The sequence below is a fragment of the Pectinophora gossypiella genome, chromosome Z (genome assembly GCF_024362695.1).
Source record: "Pectinophora gossypiella chromosome Z, ilPecGoss1.1, whole genome shotgun sequence".
Lineage (NCBI taxonomy): Eukaryota > Metazoa > Arthropoda > Insecta > Lepidoptera > Gelechiidae > Pectinophora > Pectinophora gossypiella.
The window spans coordinates 18,160,933-18,175,731 of NC_065433.1; the positions used below are offsets into that span (position 1 = coordinate 18,160,933).

Below are 14,799 nucleotides of genomic sequence, written 5' to 3' on the forward strand. Positions count from 1 at the left end.
CCTAGCTTTGATCTTATTATCAATTATTCATTTCCAAAATAAGGTTTAAAAATTATTATTTTATTCAATTCCAAAGAGACATTCTTTTGGAAACAATTTGCACACTACACCGATATATTAATATTTGATATTTGATCCAAGCAGGATATTTGTCTGCCATACGCAATAATAATAATACTACACCGAAAGCAAATAATAATATTCTGTGCTAACTAAAACACTTACTAACAAGAGGTCCATGTTGCTCTATGTTTACTAAGCATATTTAACACGCATCAAGTGTAAATGCATCTGAATGTACCTAACACATCGTCTGATGTCAGCAGGTCCACTAAAATACTTAAACTTACATAATCTTTTTTACTTTTTTCAGGTATAGAGAAATACTTTTTTAAACTATTTCTATTAAGTAGTCAGCGTTTTGCAACTTAAAATTAGGTAGGTACGTAGGTATCTACTCTGTGGCGATACACGCTTTATCATTATTGTTAACTGGGGTAGTGAATGTTACTTCTCAGATAAAATAATTACCTAATAAATAATCAACACTAGACCCTTAGCCCTAGACCCTGGTTCGATATGTATTTTAATTTATTCTATATCTATAATATATATTATTTTAATTTATTATGAAAATGTTTATTTACCTCTATCTCTACCTCTACTTATCATTTGTTATTTTAATTAAACCGTGGCTTTGTGTTTAATGAAGTTGCACACTAACGAGGTATGCAGTAACAATATTGTGTATACCTAGATTTTGAGCATGGGGTAGCGGAGCGGGTGCCGGGTGCCGGGTGGGGGCGACCTAAGTCTGGAGGTTAGGTTTTCCCGGGACTCGATCAATACCCGAGACGTCCCAACTCCCGCCTATCTCGCCCCCCAGCGCACATGCGCGGCCGCCATGTTGCCGCCGCCCGTGACCACAGATTCAGAATAGTCTATGGAATTGAAGAAAAAAGACTGGCTGTAAATATTTTGTTAGTTGATACTCGTCAAACATGAGTGCCGAAAGAGAGGCAGAAGGTAAGGTTATTTTTATTATTATACCCCTTTGGACTTGAACACTGTCAGTGTGCGATTGTTGAGTTAAGCCGAAAGCGATCAAATACAATAACACAAATAATAAATAAGTGCCATGTTCATTTCAGTTAATGGGAAATCGAATGCGAGTTCATTTTTTTGATTTGTAAGTTAAGTGTTGCATGAACATCTAAATTAAAAAATATTTAATGTCTGTATTTCTGTATAGGAATGTAGGTAACGCTCGCCACTGTGTATTTTAGTTAATTATGTATTATAAAGTACGCGCTTGTAATATTGTGATTGTAACGGCGGTGTGTAGAGCTATTGGTTGGAGCGGGATTGTTGTATGTTGTATTGAGGAGTGTTGTGTTGTTACAGCGCCAGAAGACATATTGGAATCTATAGACGAGCTGAAGGACCGGTTGTCGTCGATGAAGCGGATGATGGAGGAGCGCAAGGCGGCTGGCACGGGCACCAAGGACCTGTTCCAGGGGCAGGCGCGCAGCCTGCAGGGCACCACCATGATCGACGGCAACTTCCTTAGCTTCGTGTTCGGAGGCTCCCTCATCGTCATCATCAGCGTCTCCGTATACGCTTTCTACAACCTCTACTACGCGGTCCTAAAGAAGTTCCCCTCTCCACACACAGAACTCTAACACGTGATATCCACATAGGAATGTCTACCTTGTTGTAATTAAGATATTAAATATTGATCGCAATAACTGTGGCTGCCAAATAGAATTTTTTACAACACCAAAAAACCTAATAAATAGTTTGAGTGCCTCAAATAAACAAGGGTTTTATTTTTACCCAAGGTTCTTTTTTCAGGTACTTATTCAGTAAGTAAATACTAATAAATAATGAACCAAAAATAAAAATAACAAAACAATTAATATTTGAGACGAATTCATAACCATACAAACTCATAAGTATTTTGGATAATTATTTGAATAATAAATTAGAATTTAATGAATATTAATGCATTTTTATTTAACATTAATTGATGCGATATTTTTTTGCAAAGACATTTTTTTATTGATGTGCCTAATTGTTTTGCCACAAATGGCATCAACTACTTGGCCGGACAAATGGCACTCAGCTCAAAATTTAAGACAACAGACCTGAAGGTTCCCAGTTGGGGCCCGAACCTTGGCTCAGGGCGTCGTCGGAGAGGATCATATTTGAAAGATTTAATCGACACTAGTGGGTTGATAACGATAAGCGCAGAAGGGAAGAGCAGAGACCGACGTAAGTACTAAATTATATGATACAATTTTAGCAATGCTCGTCACTGATTAGAAGTGGTACGTATTTAGTAAGATGTCTTTAATATTAGGTCCTACGAAAATACCTATGAAAATGCAGAAATATACAGAATTTTATAAAGTAAAAGAAAATATACAGTTATTACCTATCGATGGATTAACTTTTAACATTTTCTTCGATGTTCAATATGTTCATTGATGCATTTACTATAGTAGAATTCCTAAGAACCGGGCTATGATGAAATTTTCAAAAGCGTTAAAACCCCTTATCGGAGATGCAATTTCCCCCGAATTTCGAAAAAAAAACATTAGTTAAGGCGGGAGGTCTAGCAAGTATGATTCAATTCGATGGGTGACCGAAAGCTGCTAGTCGAAGCAGCAGCTCCTGTAGTTTTAAGACCGCATGGTATTCAATATTTATTATTAACTGAGCTTTAATATAGAACTACTTAATTTGAATTTGGAAATTTAGGATTCCTAGTTGAATGTAGAATCAAACTTTAAATTAGCTAGTATTAGAAAACAGCGATTTCATGGGTAAAGAAAAGACCTACTTAATTATTACCAGGCTATTTACTTCTTTTTTGATAAATGTACATATCAAATTTCTTTACTGTTTTACGGAAGTAAACTGAATACCACATCCAAATGTGATTTTTCAAAATGGCGCTTTCGTGGTTTTTACTATGAAACGTATTTCAGTGTAAAAGAAGATTAAGTGTAGGGTTTGCTTGTACTACTCCGGCCAAGTAGTTAATGCCACCTGCGGCAAATCTACAATAAGTCACGTCAAAAAAAAAGCTTGTACTTCGTCGCTTCTGCAAACTTAAAAAAGTAGGCTCTTTAGACAAAAACCATAAGCAAGTATTTATAAAATCTGAAAAAGAAGTGTGAAAAAAGTTAAATGCAGGTGAACTGAGCAGAAATCTCTATAAAAATATGCAGCAAACGAAAATGTATGTCAGTCCCCGAAGCACGCGTGGATAGAGTTCACTCCAATATCCGGGAGAGGATTGGAAGTTCCTAGCTGAGTGGTTTTTCCTGTTCCCGACAACCCGCACCTAACTTAAATTCATACTTTTACTTTTTCGTGCTCGCTACAATTTTTTGCTATTTAAATTTTGTATAATTTAAGTACTTCTGTGAGTTTGTTCCAATTATTATATAAACAGGAAAACATGTTGCGGATTTGTTTGTCTATGAGTCTTTATACGTAATATGTACCTCTGAATGCTTCTATGCTGTTCTGGGAGCAAATAAAAAACATAGAACACGTTCAGCTGCTGGTCTTCCCGGGCATGTCGTAAAAACCGACAGAGGGATTGCGTCCTCTAACATGATGGACTAATGTTATGGGCGACAGGCTGATCCCTTATCACCATAAGGTTCACCATATCCATCTTAGGACTTCGTATCAACAGTGGCTGCAAGTTGTCTTTGATTACTTGTGGCTCTGCCCACCCCATTTGGGATTACGGGCGTGAGTTTATGTATGTATGTATGTATGAATGGACAAATTTCAGAACTGTGCAGTCTAGGTGTTTGCACTTCAGGTATTTAAATAACATCTATTCGTGTTCAGCGAAGTAGTACCTACTGAAAATATTACACTATAAACTATAAACAAGAAGAAAATATAAATAAGTTAAAGTCCATCCAGCTGTTGACAATATCTCTTGGAACCCTTTAACATTCTGATCCAGCGAATTCTCGTCAACAACTTTAAAATTAGTTAATTTAATACGCGCTATGTTCATCTGGCTTGCTACATTTCAGAAAAACGACATCAATTATTATGACGTTGCTCACTCATTCGGAATACTCGTTATTTTTTGCATCTAAATCGATTTGTATTTAATAATAATAGGTAAGTAATTAATTAAAATGTTACAACATATTACCTCTTCATTGCTATTTTTATTACATTATACATAATCTTCTCCTATCGTGTGGGTTGTGAGGTGGACTACCAACCTCATCAACCCTGGTGTCAGGGTCACTATTGAGCCGCCAAAGGCCCCTGACATGGCTCATGTACCTCATAATTATTGTCAGGCATAATTATTATATTTAAATAAAGTAAAATAGAGGACAATACGGGAGAATAGATTACTACTTATTGTTTACGATGCAATTTTCACCCCTTGAAGAACCCGAGCAAATGCGAACAAAAGCTAGTACCTATTTTATTTGCGTCAGATATTGAAATAAGTACTAACAAACGCTTTAAGTATAGAAAATAAATTTTTGCGTTTAATGTGCATCGTCCGTGAGAACTTTAACAAAGACAAACATATTATTATCTACATCGTCGGTCAAACGCTAGTGAGTTTATAGTAAAACAAACAGTACTTCACTTGGTATATTTGTGCAATGTACTTAGTATTTATAATTGGGTTTTTACTACGACGTATTCTAGATTGGAATTCGCTAATGCGGACTGTGAAAACTGACAGCTAAGATCGATTATAATTTCTTTTTATTCTGAGACACCGACATAGCTACATAAACAGCCTATATAATATTCATGACTTCCCACAGGCCTCCCCTCTAGGAACCGAAGGGGGTATGGAGCATAGTCTACCTCACTGCTCCATTGTGGGTTAGTAGAGGTGTTTAACTAGTAGCTGGAGCCGGAACCAACGGCTTGGCGTGCTTTCCGAAGAACGGAATCATATTACTTTTACGGACAATCGGATGATTCAGCCGGCAATGAAAGGACAAAGGACAGTCTCGCAAAGTGATTTCGACAATGTCCACATCGGGAATCCAACCTGGAGCTCCAGATCGTGAGCTTAATGCACTCTACCCTTATACCACCGATGTTGTCATTATATTTTGTCTATTTGTCTGTGGGTGATTTTAGACACTGTAGTAGGAAGTACTTACTACAAATTACGCAATTAACTCAATGTCAGCAACAATGATTGAATCCATGGGGTTTCAAGTAATTATAACTCGTCAATTGGCGGTAATACTGAGTGATCAACTATGATTTAGGTATAGCGTCCATACATTTCGAGTGCCTAGGTATTTTCTTTTACATTTTGTTACATAAGTCTTCTTCTTCTCGTGTGGGTTGAGAGGTGGATCCTCCTCAATCCTGGTGTCTGGAACCTCGTCAACCCTGGTGTCAGGGTTACTATTCAGCCGCCAAAGGCCTGACATGACTCATGTAACGACTACTTACTTACAACAGTAAGTAGTAACCGGGACCAACGGCTTAACTTGCCTTCCGAAGCACGGATCATCTTACTTTAGGACAATCAGGTGATCAGCCTGTGACGTCCTAACCAAACTAGAGATCACAATTTTCTTTTTTTTTCTGATATTTCACCGCCGGGATTCGAACCCGAACTTTGGATCGTGAGCCTAACGCTCAGCCACTGGACTACAGAGGCCGTTCATAATTTCTAAGCCCCATGAGTTCAATCGGTGTTACTTTCATTGTTTTAATAACTCCTCGATTGGTGAATGCAGAGATGTGACCCGCGAAAAACAATTTTGGGCTTAGCGTTTGTGTAATTTAGAAAAATAAAAAAGAATGTGATTGTCCCGCTATTGGAGTTTTACAATAATTAGTGAAGATATGATGGTATTAAGGAGATTACTTTTATCAATTCAATCCCGCGGCTAACCAAACGGTTTCGATTGCTGTGATGAATGCAAATAAATGGGGGTGATGTATCGTAAGACATAGTCACGTGTTTCGCTTAGGTCAATCAATTTCATACATTTGCATTATATTCGTCAGTGTTCGTAGGACCTCGGTACCGACCCCGCCTGCGTGGGTGACAATTTCCCTCAATCAGCGCTCATCGTTATCGACCTATTGGGGTCGATTAATTCTTTCAAATATTTTTCCTCTCAGATGACGCGCTGAGCCGAGGTTCGCCCCAACTGGGCACCCTCATGCCTGTTGTCTTAAATGTTGTACCGGGTGAGAGCCTTCAGCGCTCCCCATTTGTCCGGCAAAGTTAATGCCATCTGCGGCAAATCTACAATAAGTCACGTCACGTTAGCTAAAGCAGATACATTTATGTCTAGACCCTTCTCGAGACTCGTGACGATATAAATTAATTCGAAAATAAATCAGCACGGCTAACATGCGCAAGGTGATAAAATTATCGATCGATTCAATAAATTTTGTCAAAATCGATAAGTTTAGTTTGTTTTTTTCTATAACATGCGTGGCACTTGATTTTGTACATATTTTGACAGTAAGACATGACTTTATTGGGTTCACATACATACATACATACATAAACAGCCTATATACGTCCCACTGCTGGGCACATGCCTCCCCTCAATCAACCGGAGGGGGTATGGAGCATACTCCACCACGCTGCTCCAATGCGGGTTGGTGGAGGTGTTTTTACGGCTAATAGCCGGGACCAAAGGCTTAACGTGCCCTCCGAAGCACGGAATCATCTTACTTTTTCGGACAATCAAGCCTGACATGTCCTTACCAAACAAAGGACAGTCTCACAAAGTGATTTTGACAATGTCCCCATCGGTAATCGAACCCGGACCTCCAGATCGTGAGCCTAGCGCTCTAACCATTAGACCACGGAGACTGTTACATATTAGCATAAATAGACAAAACGTCAGAATCAATAAAATGACTGTGACAAAATTTTATCACGTTGCGCTTGTTAGCCGTACAGATAGCGAAGTATCTTTTGTTGGGATGTTGGTAAAACAAACGTTTGTATAATGTTAAAATCAAATCATAACTCGCTTGTAAAAAAGATGAATCTTTAGGTCGAATTTTCAAACGATTATAAATAAGCCTGGGCGTGCTCAACAACTTTAGTTTTTTATTTGAATCTACGCAGCCAACCGAACAGAAACCACTTGAGCGTAATCTATGTACAGTCGTCTCCAGGTTTTATTATTGAATAATGAAGTTCATTAAGATCGTACTTAAGGTTTCTATCTCAGCCTGTGTCCACCCACTGCTGGGTATAGGCCTCCTCTCTTTCACGCCATCCTTTCCGGTCAAGTCTCATCCATTGCTTTCCCGTGTACTTCACTATGTCATCCGACCAACGGGCTGATGGTCTGCCTCGAAATCGCATACCATCCCTTGGCTACCATTTAGTAACCACCTGAATCCATCTGTATCTATGTCCTCTGTGTACTTAACGCTTACTTATTTAAAATTTAAAACCAATAGTTTAACTATTGTGTCCGGAAATCCGACGAGGATTTAAGTCAAGTACTTACTTACATTAAATATTGCTGTCGCAGTTGGTGGTGAAACGGTCGATATATTTTTTTGACGTGTTAACTGCTGCGACGACTCCCACCCGGTAAAACGGTCGGCAAGATAGTAGGTATTGACTTGTATTGTAAACCGTGGATTCTTACCACAAAGGCACGTGTGATAACCGCGATTTCACTTGGCTTCCGAATTCGGTGAAATGTGATGCAACTTTTTGGATGCCTTTTAAAATAAACAACTGGGTCGTCACCAGGTTACAGGTTCTTGAAATAAGAAAAAGGATATTTTGCCTAACACAAAACAGGCTAGAAGAAAAAGAAGCTTTGTAAATATATCGGTATATTACCAATACCTATATATCGGTATATTATTGTAAATACCTAAGTAGATCCAATATCTTACAATGATGATAATATTTGTTTAGTAAGTAAATAAGAAGCTAATGTACATAAGTATGGGGAAAACAGAATCTAATAAATATACATTTTCCCTTTATCTTTGGTACTCATTTCTTGTTAAAATTGTGATGTTGTCAGGGTTTTATATTATTCAGTATATTAAATTATTACATTGTTATTAAACTAGTCCTTGGGAGGAAGGTAAGAGGGAAACCACTGCCCTATAATTTCCCAAAAAAGTAGGTAGCATGGAAAATGCTACACCGACAAGAGCGGGGCACTTAAATTTATAATGACGATGAAGTTAGCCCTTATATTTCGAACTACATTGTATTTTTTGGTGTATTCATTGAATAATACATATTTATTACATATTTATACATATGTACCACGACCAGAACATTCATTACATTCTAATATTATATTAAAAATACATAGCATGTTCACCAACCGTACTGGAGCAGCGTGGTGGTGTATGCTCCATACCCCCTCTATTTGATTGCGGGACTGGGTGCAGCAATGGGACGTACACAGGCTGTTTAATGTTATTGTTGTTATTATATATTTTTTTAATAAAATAGGCTTACGTTTGACCAATCTCATCTAATGGCAAGTGACAATGATTTAATATTTTGTTAAATAAATAACGAAAAACGTAATTACAAGTACTTGGCAGAGGTAGACCTAGATTCTGGGTCATGGAAGTCTAAGTATGTCCTTCTAGGTCCTAGAAGGACGTACATTGACCAAAAAGAGGATATCCTTACAAAGATTTAGTACGACGGTGATGATGGTGTGCGTGTATGAAACAATTGATGAATGTGGAGGTAACAAAAGATTTATGTAAGGTTCGAAGCTAATGGGAATAGGCGTGAGGTTATGTACGTATATGTACAACGTAATATACTAAGTAAGTATGTGATCTACATATGTTCTTCTATTTCACGGAACAGAATACATTATAAGGTTTATTTCACCTCGTAATAGAGAATAGTTTAGTTGTGTTATCTACATGAAACAGCGGATTAAAGACTAAACGTAGCAAAATGGGCTTTATAACCCAGCGCTATAGTTGTTGTGAATTCTAGGCATAATCAGTAACTTCTAGAAGGTAAGTGCGTCGCGTCGAGTCGTGCCAAACAATACTACAGCGGAGAGCGCAGCGCGCATCACTCGCTCTACAAATACATTAGACAAATTACTCTAACATCTGCTGTACTTAGCACCCTGCTGTATATTATATTCTAATTTAAAGTCAGAACGTAGTAGCACAAAAATGTTTCGAAAATATTTGTAATTTTTTGAATAAGTAAGATGTCATTTATCAAAAACAGAAGTTAAGTACTTGAAGAAAATTACAGGATATTCTAATGGCTACGTAGTAGGCACCCCTGAATTAATCTAATACTACTTTGTTTCTTAATAATGTACAAATTGAATAATTTACATATCTGCAAGCCACTCGGATCACTTAGAAGAATTATTTCCATGAGAGGAAAGTCGCGAGCAGGCCCTAGTTTATTCTGTGAATTTCCGTAGAACAGAATACAGCGCTTTGTGCAAAATAACAAAGGCAAAGTTTTAGTTTGCACAATCGTGCACCGCGAGAATATGAAACTCCCGCCACCGCGTGTAACGCCATTGTGTTGGGAATTAATTGGTACACTTCACTCTAAAGCTAACTTCTAGAAGCAAACTGAATTCACTAACACAAATATAAATACCCACGCGTGTAATGCTCGCTACAAACGCAACTATGAAAATAGATATAATATCTACTGTAATATACTTTTCTTTTTTTGACGTGACTTATTGTAGGTTTGCCGCAGATGGCATTAACTACTTGGCCGGACAAATGGGGAGCGCTGAAGGTTCTCACCCGGTACAACTGTATTATACAGTGGTATTGACAATGTAAACGAAAACTTTGGGGAATGATTCAGACCATGATTCTGAATCGATATTAAATGGCATTTTCGATCGCAAAAGAATGCACCTGAATATAATTAATGAAGAATAAGTAATTATCATGAATTTTTCGACAAGAAATTCCACTTGATATCAATTCAGGGTCATGAGCTGATTCATTCTCCAGTTTTCGTTACGGTATCACTAACATCTAATAGGTACTGTTGTTATCTTAAGACAGCCTGAGATTAGTCAAGTTCCAGTAGGTATCAGAAAATCCTACAAAAAAAGACTACAATACAAGTATTATACCTTTTATTTAAGATTAAAATAAAAAGCGGCTAAAACAACATAATATATTGCCAGAGGGAAAAATGTTCCAATTCCTAAAACTAGTTACTAACATTTTTGCCAGGCTTTTACTGTAAGTTCTTTTTTGTTTTTAAGGTTCCGAACCAAGAAGGTAAACAGGAACCCTTATTATGAGACTATGTATCTGTTACAAAAACTGATCTCCTGGACTATTAAAACCAACGATTTGTAAAAATGTATATAGTGCTTGCCCAAAAAATAGAAACAAATGCACCAGGGGCTGAAAGAGGGTGACTACAAAATTTAGATTCCGCTTACTTCGTATTTTTTTTTCGCGTAAAAGAAGATATTTAATTTAATTTTAATTATTTAATCGTTAACAATTTTTACATTGTGTTCGACATTATACATCATCCATACTTAACATATTTAAACATTTCTTGACAAGAACATAACAATTTTACATATACAAAAATAATTAATAACATAAATTTTATAGCAATTTATAATAATTTAAATAGCAAAAACAAAGTAACAATGTCAATGAATTGAATTGAATTAAGCAATAATGTCAAAATTTCAAAGATTAGACACATTATTATAGTATTAGAGATAGTATTAGATACATTTAGAAGTCGGTTTAACTTTCTACAATTACTTTTTTATATTTTACTTATTTGTATACGTAAAAAAAACTCGAGTAGGTAACACACACAAGAAAACCAAGATAGATAAATAATATGAAATGAAACAATCGTCCTTATAATTAAGAAGCATAATCGCTCCAAGGCCTTTAACTTTTTGGCATTTGTATTGTGTTGATGGCTTTGTAATGTGATTATATCAAACACTTTCGACGTTCACGTGCAAGCTGAGTTAGGGCTAGGCCAGGGGCGACGCTCACCCCGCACGCAGGGCACTTGCAATCGTATCTTGCCTTAGGCCGTTTACTTTTAGGTGGTGCGCAGTTGTGAAGTTTTCTGGATACGGAACTCTCGACGCGCGAGTCTGACTTGCACTTGCCTAGTTTCTTTTATAGATCTATCAACATTTCTAAGCAAGACTGTAATAGTTTTTATTTTGTTCAAGAACTTTTTATTTTTATAATGTCTGTATTTACAAGTACGCACACGTATGATAATATCAATCGCTAAGTCGTAACTAACCAGCAGCATCCAACATATTATGTAAGTATCATGAGAGCCGCGATTAAGCTGTAATTACCAAATAATTACTTAATAAGAAGAACGATAAGGACACATTTCCATACATATTTCCCCCAGGAGAAAAAGTTCGAATATCAACATATTTCCCATGACAAGAACTGACTAACATTTCTATTCATTAACGCGAGCATTAAGAACGACTAGCTGTCCCTTTCGCACATATTCATCATCCCACTATCATACTACGGCAGACAAAGACAGACGTAGGTTAAACTTTATTACGGGGTGGGAAAATGTGGCGTGTACTGAATAAAAATATGGCTGGGCGAAGCTTACGCTTTCAAGTTTTCCTAAATTGTAAATGTCTGTTACAACAGTGAGTTGTTGGATTTATGCATTATTTAACTGAATTGATCGTTGTACCTCGGAGTTACTGTACGCACAATACTGGCAAGAAATTGTTACCAATATTGATACTGAATTATTTATTTCGGTAATTGTTTGCAGTTAACCATATTTTATACCTATAAGATAAATATATTACGAAATATTCAAGCTTAAATTCTACAGAAAGCGAATTTATGCTATCAACAGTAACATTGATACTAGGTTAAGAATAACGTGAGCGATATTAGTATCGTATCATATTCGTGAGAGACAGCACTATTGGGCACAACCCCCGCCCCTTGGGAACAAAGTAACAGGTAAAGGTACCATTCGGAACTGTGTAGCGCTCCGTTGCAGTCTGGCTCCAGCGGTCTAGCTAGACGGTTGCGCCGCGGTGTCCCTGTCCAACTAGAATACGTCACTCATCTTTCAACGTGCTGGGCTGCTAAATCCTTAAAGGTAAGAAACTATTCGTACAAAATAATGTCATTCTTCCATTTTCAATTTAAAAGGCGAAATAGCGAGCGCAACCCATCCCAATGCTGGGCAGAGCTGATCTTCCTTCCCTCCTCAAGCTGCTGAATGCGAATTTTCTTGCGTAAATATGTTTTCAGGTGTTACACATTAATTACGGCTAAAGGGAATTTTTATAAAGGCTCCGTTTCTCTAAATCTTTGTGTAACAGGATCTCGAAGGTTTGACGCCGCCGTCGCTGTTTGCCGTTAACAAAGAGAAACGATATCTGTTGCGCACGTAATCAACAAGTAGGGAGCATTTTATCTGCTTTTTACGTTTATACGATACGTACTGTACTAAAAAGGACAAATATTTGTTTGCTATTACATTCTCGGGTAACAGTGGAAAAAGAAATAGCGATTTGGTTGGACACTGACGGACGCAATGCCTAAATTTTTTCCTCAAAGTCTTTGATTTCTATTGTCTTCCGATTTTTTAATGATTCAACTATAAAAATTCGAGCTTTGATATCGATAATAAAGATTTAGATATACTCATAACTAAGTACTTACTTATGTATAAATTTAAATTAATAAGTAAATACTTATAGTACTTATAAAATCTTTTACGAGCTACCTCGTGCAATATATGCAATAATATCTTTATAAAAATTTGTAATGTTACTTACTAAAAAAATATTTAAAAGACACGACACGGTTTTACGTAAAACAATTTTAACTTGTAAGAATAATTATCTTTTCTTATATTTTTCACCTTTGTACTGAAATATTGTTTTCACAAATTGCAAAGGTCGTTGTTGTACAGCGAAAAACCTTTTAAAATTACAATTAGCACCATAAAGCCGAAGCCGTCGGCCGGGGTCGGCGCCCTTCACGCAGACAAAATTAAAAACGTTCATTAAAAAAAAAAATGCTGCGTGATATTATTACTCCTGGCTAATTACTAACTCACGAAACGATTCAAGTCTGACCATTATACTGAATATAAAAGATAGATACTTAATTTGTAAGTTAATTTGGTTTTGCGTTTTACTTAAGACAAAAGCAAAGCATCACGGATTCTTTTTAAACATCTAACATTATAAATAATGCACCAAAATTATCCTTCGTGGGATTATTTGAATTTTCTGGTGTCTTTGCCGACGGGATTTTTACGACTTTCCACAGCGACGCGTGAAAACACTTTTAGCTTCCTCTTCGTAGCGTTATAGATGAAGGTAATTTTATTACGGGTCCCATAAATAAGTAAGGCATTGAGCTAAATCAAAGACTTTTGTGAAAAATGGCGCCAATATACAAGGGTGGCAATTTACTTTGTGTTGGGTGTACTAGTGAATGTTCCGGCGAGTGACAAAATGTTTGCACTACCTTTCCACCGTCATAAAAAATTAAAATGGATTTCGGCCTTTGAACAAACGGCAAAGGAAATAAAAACCCAGTCTTTTACGACTTCAATTAATAAAACCTTTTGAAAAAAGTGTGTTCAAACTTTAGGATGAGGCTGCAGTACGTTACACTGCACTCTACATTTAAAGCAAAATATTACCAAAAGAATGCAATTTCCTACGTTATTTTATGTCTTCAGTAATCCATATAGCTTATTATAAAGATTAGGCTTTCGCAGTTCGTTTAAAGTGCAAAGAGCACTCTGCCGAAGTGCCAGTAATTGCCTATGCAGGTTTTAATCAATGTGAATCACGTCGTTGAGGAGCAGCGTCACAAACCTGGACTCAAAGTATCCTTATACCGTGATTAGAATCGGAAATTGATTACTGAAAGCCAATCACTCGGCTAATACTACCTTGCTTAGTCGGGTGTGCCATTGTCTTGATTGATTTAGTAACAGTGCACGCCGCGAATTAATTAAACACGATTATGGTAATTGGAAACTTAGCATACAGTAACATTGTCATTTACTTGGGGCAATTTAGCAGGAAACCACAAAGCTCGTTTCAGAATGTCGAGTGACACCCACGTGTCAGTTATTCACGGGAAATGAGACACTTTTATGACTGCAATAATGAATCTGATTTCAACATTGGGTACATTTTTCCAACGACATTTCAGTCTTAAGTTCTGTTATTTAAATGTAGTTTTAGCAAGGTAGAAATATAAAATTTATGGGGTAGTTGTTGAAATCCGTTTATTTAATATACAAGTTACCTATTATTTCAACGCCCCGTGTAAGGTGAGTGCACCGTCATTATTTGCCGCGATAAGCACGCGATATATTAAGAAAGAGGCTGAGGCTGGGGGGAGACTGATAAGTTTGCGTTTGCAGAAAAGAACTTTATGAGGAAGGATGTGCTATCGACCGCGATTTGGACAAATCCACCGCCCTTTCTATTGCCCTTGGCCCACTGCCCGGGTCTTTATACCAAGTTTATAACGACTTTAACTACAACAATAGATAAAATAACAATATAACATATTGGATTCCCGGTATCAAGCGAATACGAATAAAATCATATTTAAAATAAAACTGTAGGAACACAAAGCTTTCGCAATAAAGCGCTTATATAATTCAGTTGAACATTGGAATTTATTCCTTTGTTCGCAGCGTGTGACTCGAATTGATTCGATCCGCTATCGTTGTTTAAACGCAAATGAATACTCGCCGCAAGTTACTATCGA

The 14,799-nt window shown here is 36.9% G+C and overlaps 2 protein-coding genes across 2 annotated transcripts in view; both read left to right on the forward strand.

Annotated features, from left to right (window-relative positions):
- Nucleotides 1-866: 866 nt before the first annotated feature.
- On the forward strand, nucleotides 867-1,774 carry LOC126380491 (uncharacterized). Its single transcript, XM_050029935.1, has 2 exons — nucleotides 867-1,026; nucleotides 1,405-1,774. Exons 1-2 carry the CDS (start codon nucleotides 1,002-1,004, stop codon nucleotides 1,680-1,682), a joined length of 303 nt encoding a protein of 100 aa, XP_049885892.1. The 5' UTR covers nucleotides 867-1,001; the 3' UTR covers nucleotides 1,683-1,774.
- Nucleotides 1,775-12,035: 10,261 nt separating this feature from the next.
- The window catches only part of LOC126380483 (IDLSRF-like peptide), a 43,576-nt gene continuing 40,812 nt past the window's right edge, over nucleotides 12,036-14,799 (forward strand). Inside the window, exon 1 of the mRNA XM_050029926.1 lies at nucleotides 12,036-12,148. The gene's annotated coding sequence lies outside the window, so the exon portion shown is untranslated. The remainder of the gene's footprint in view (nucleotides 12,149-14,799) is intronic.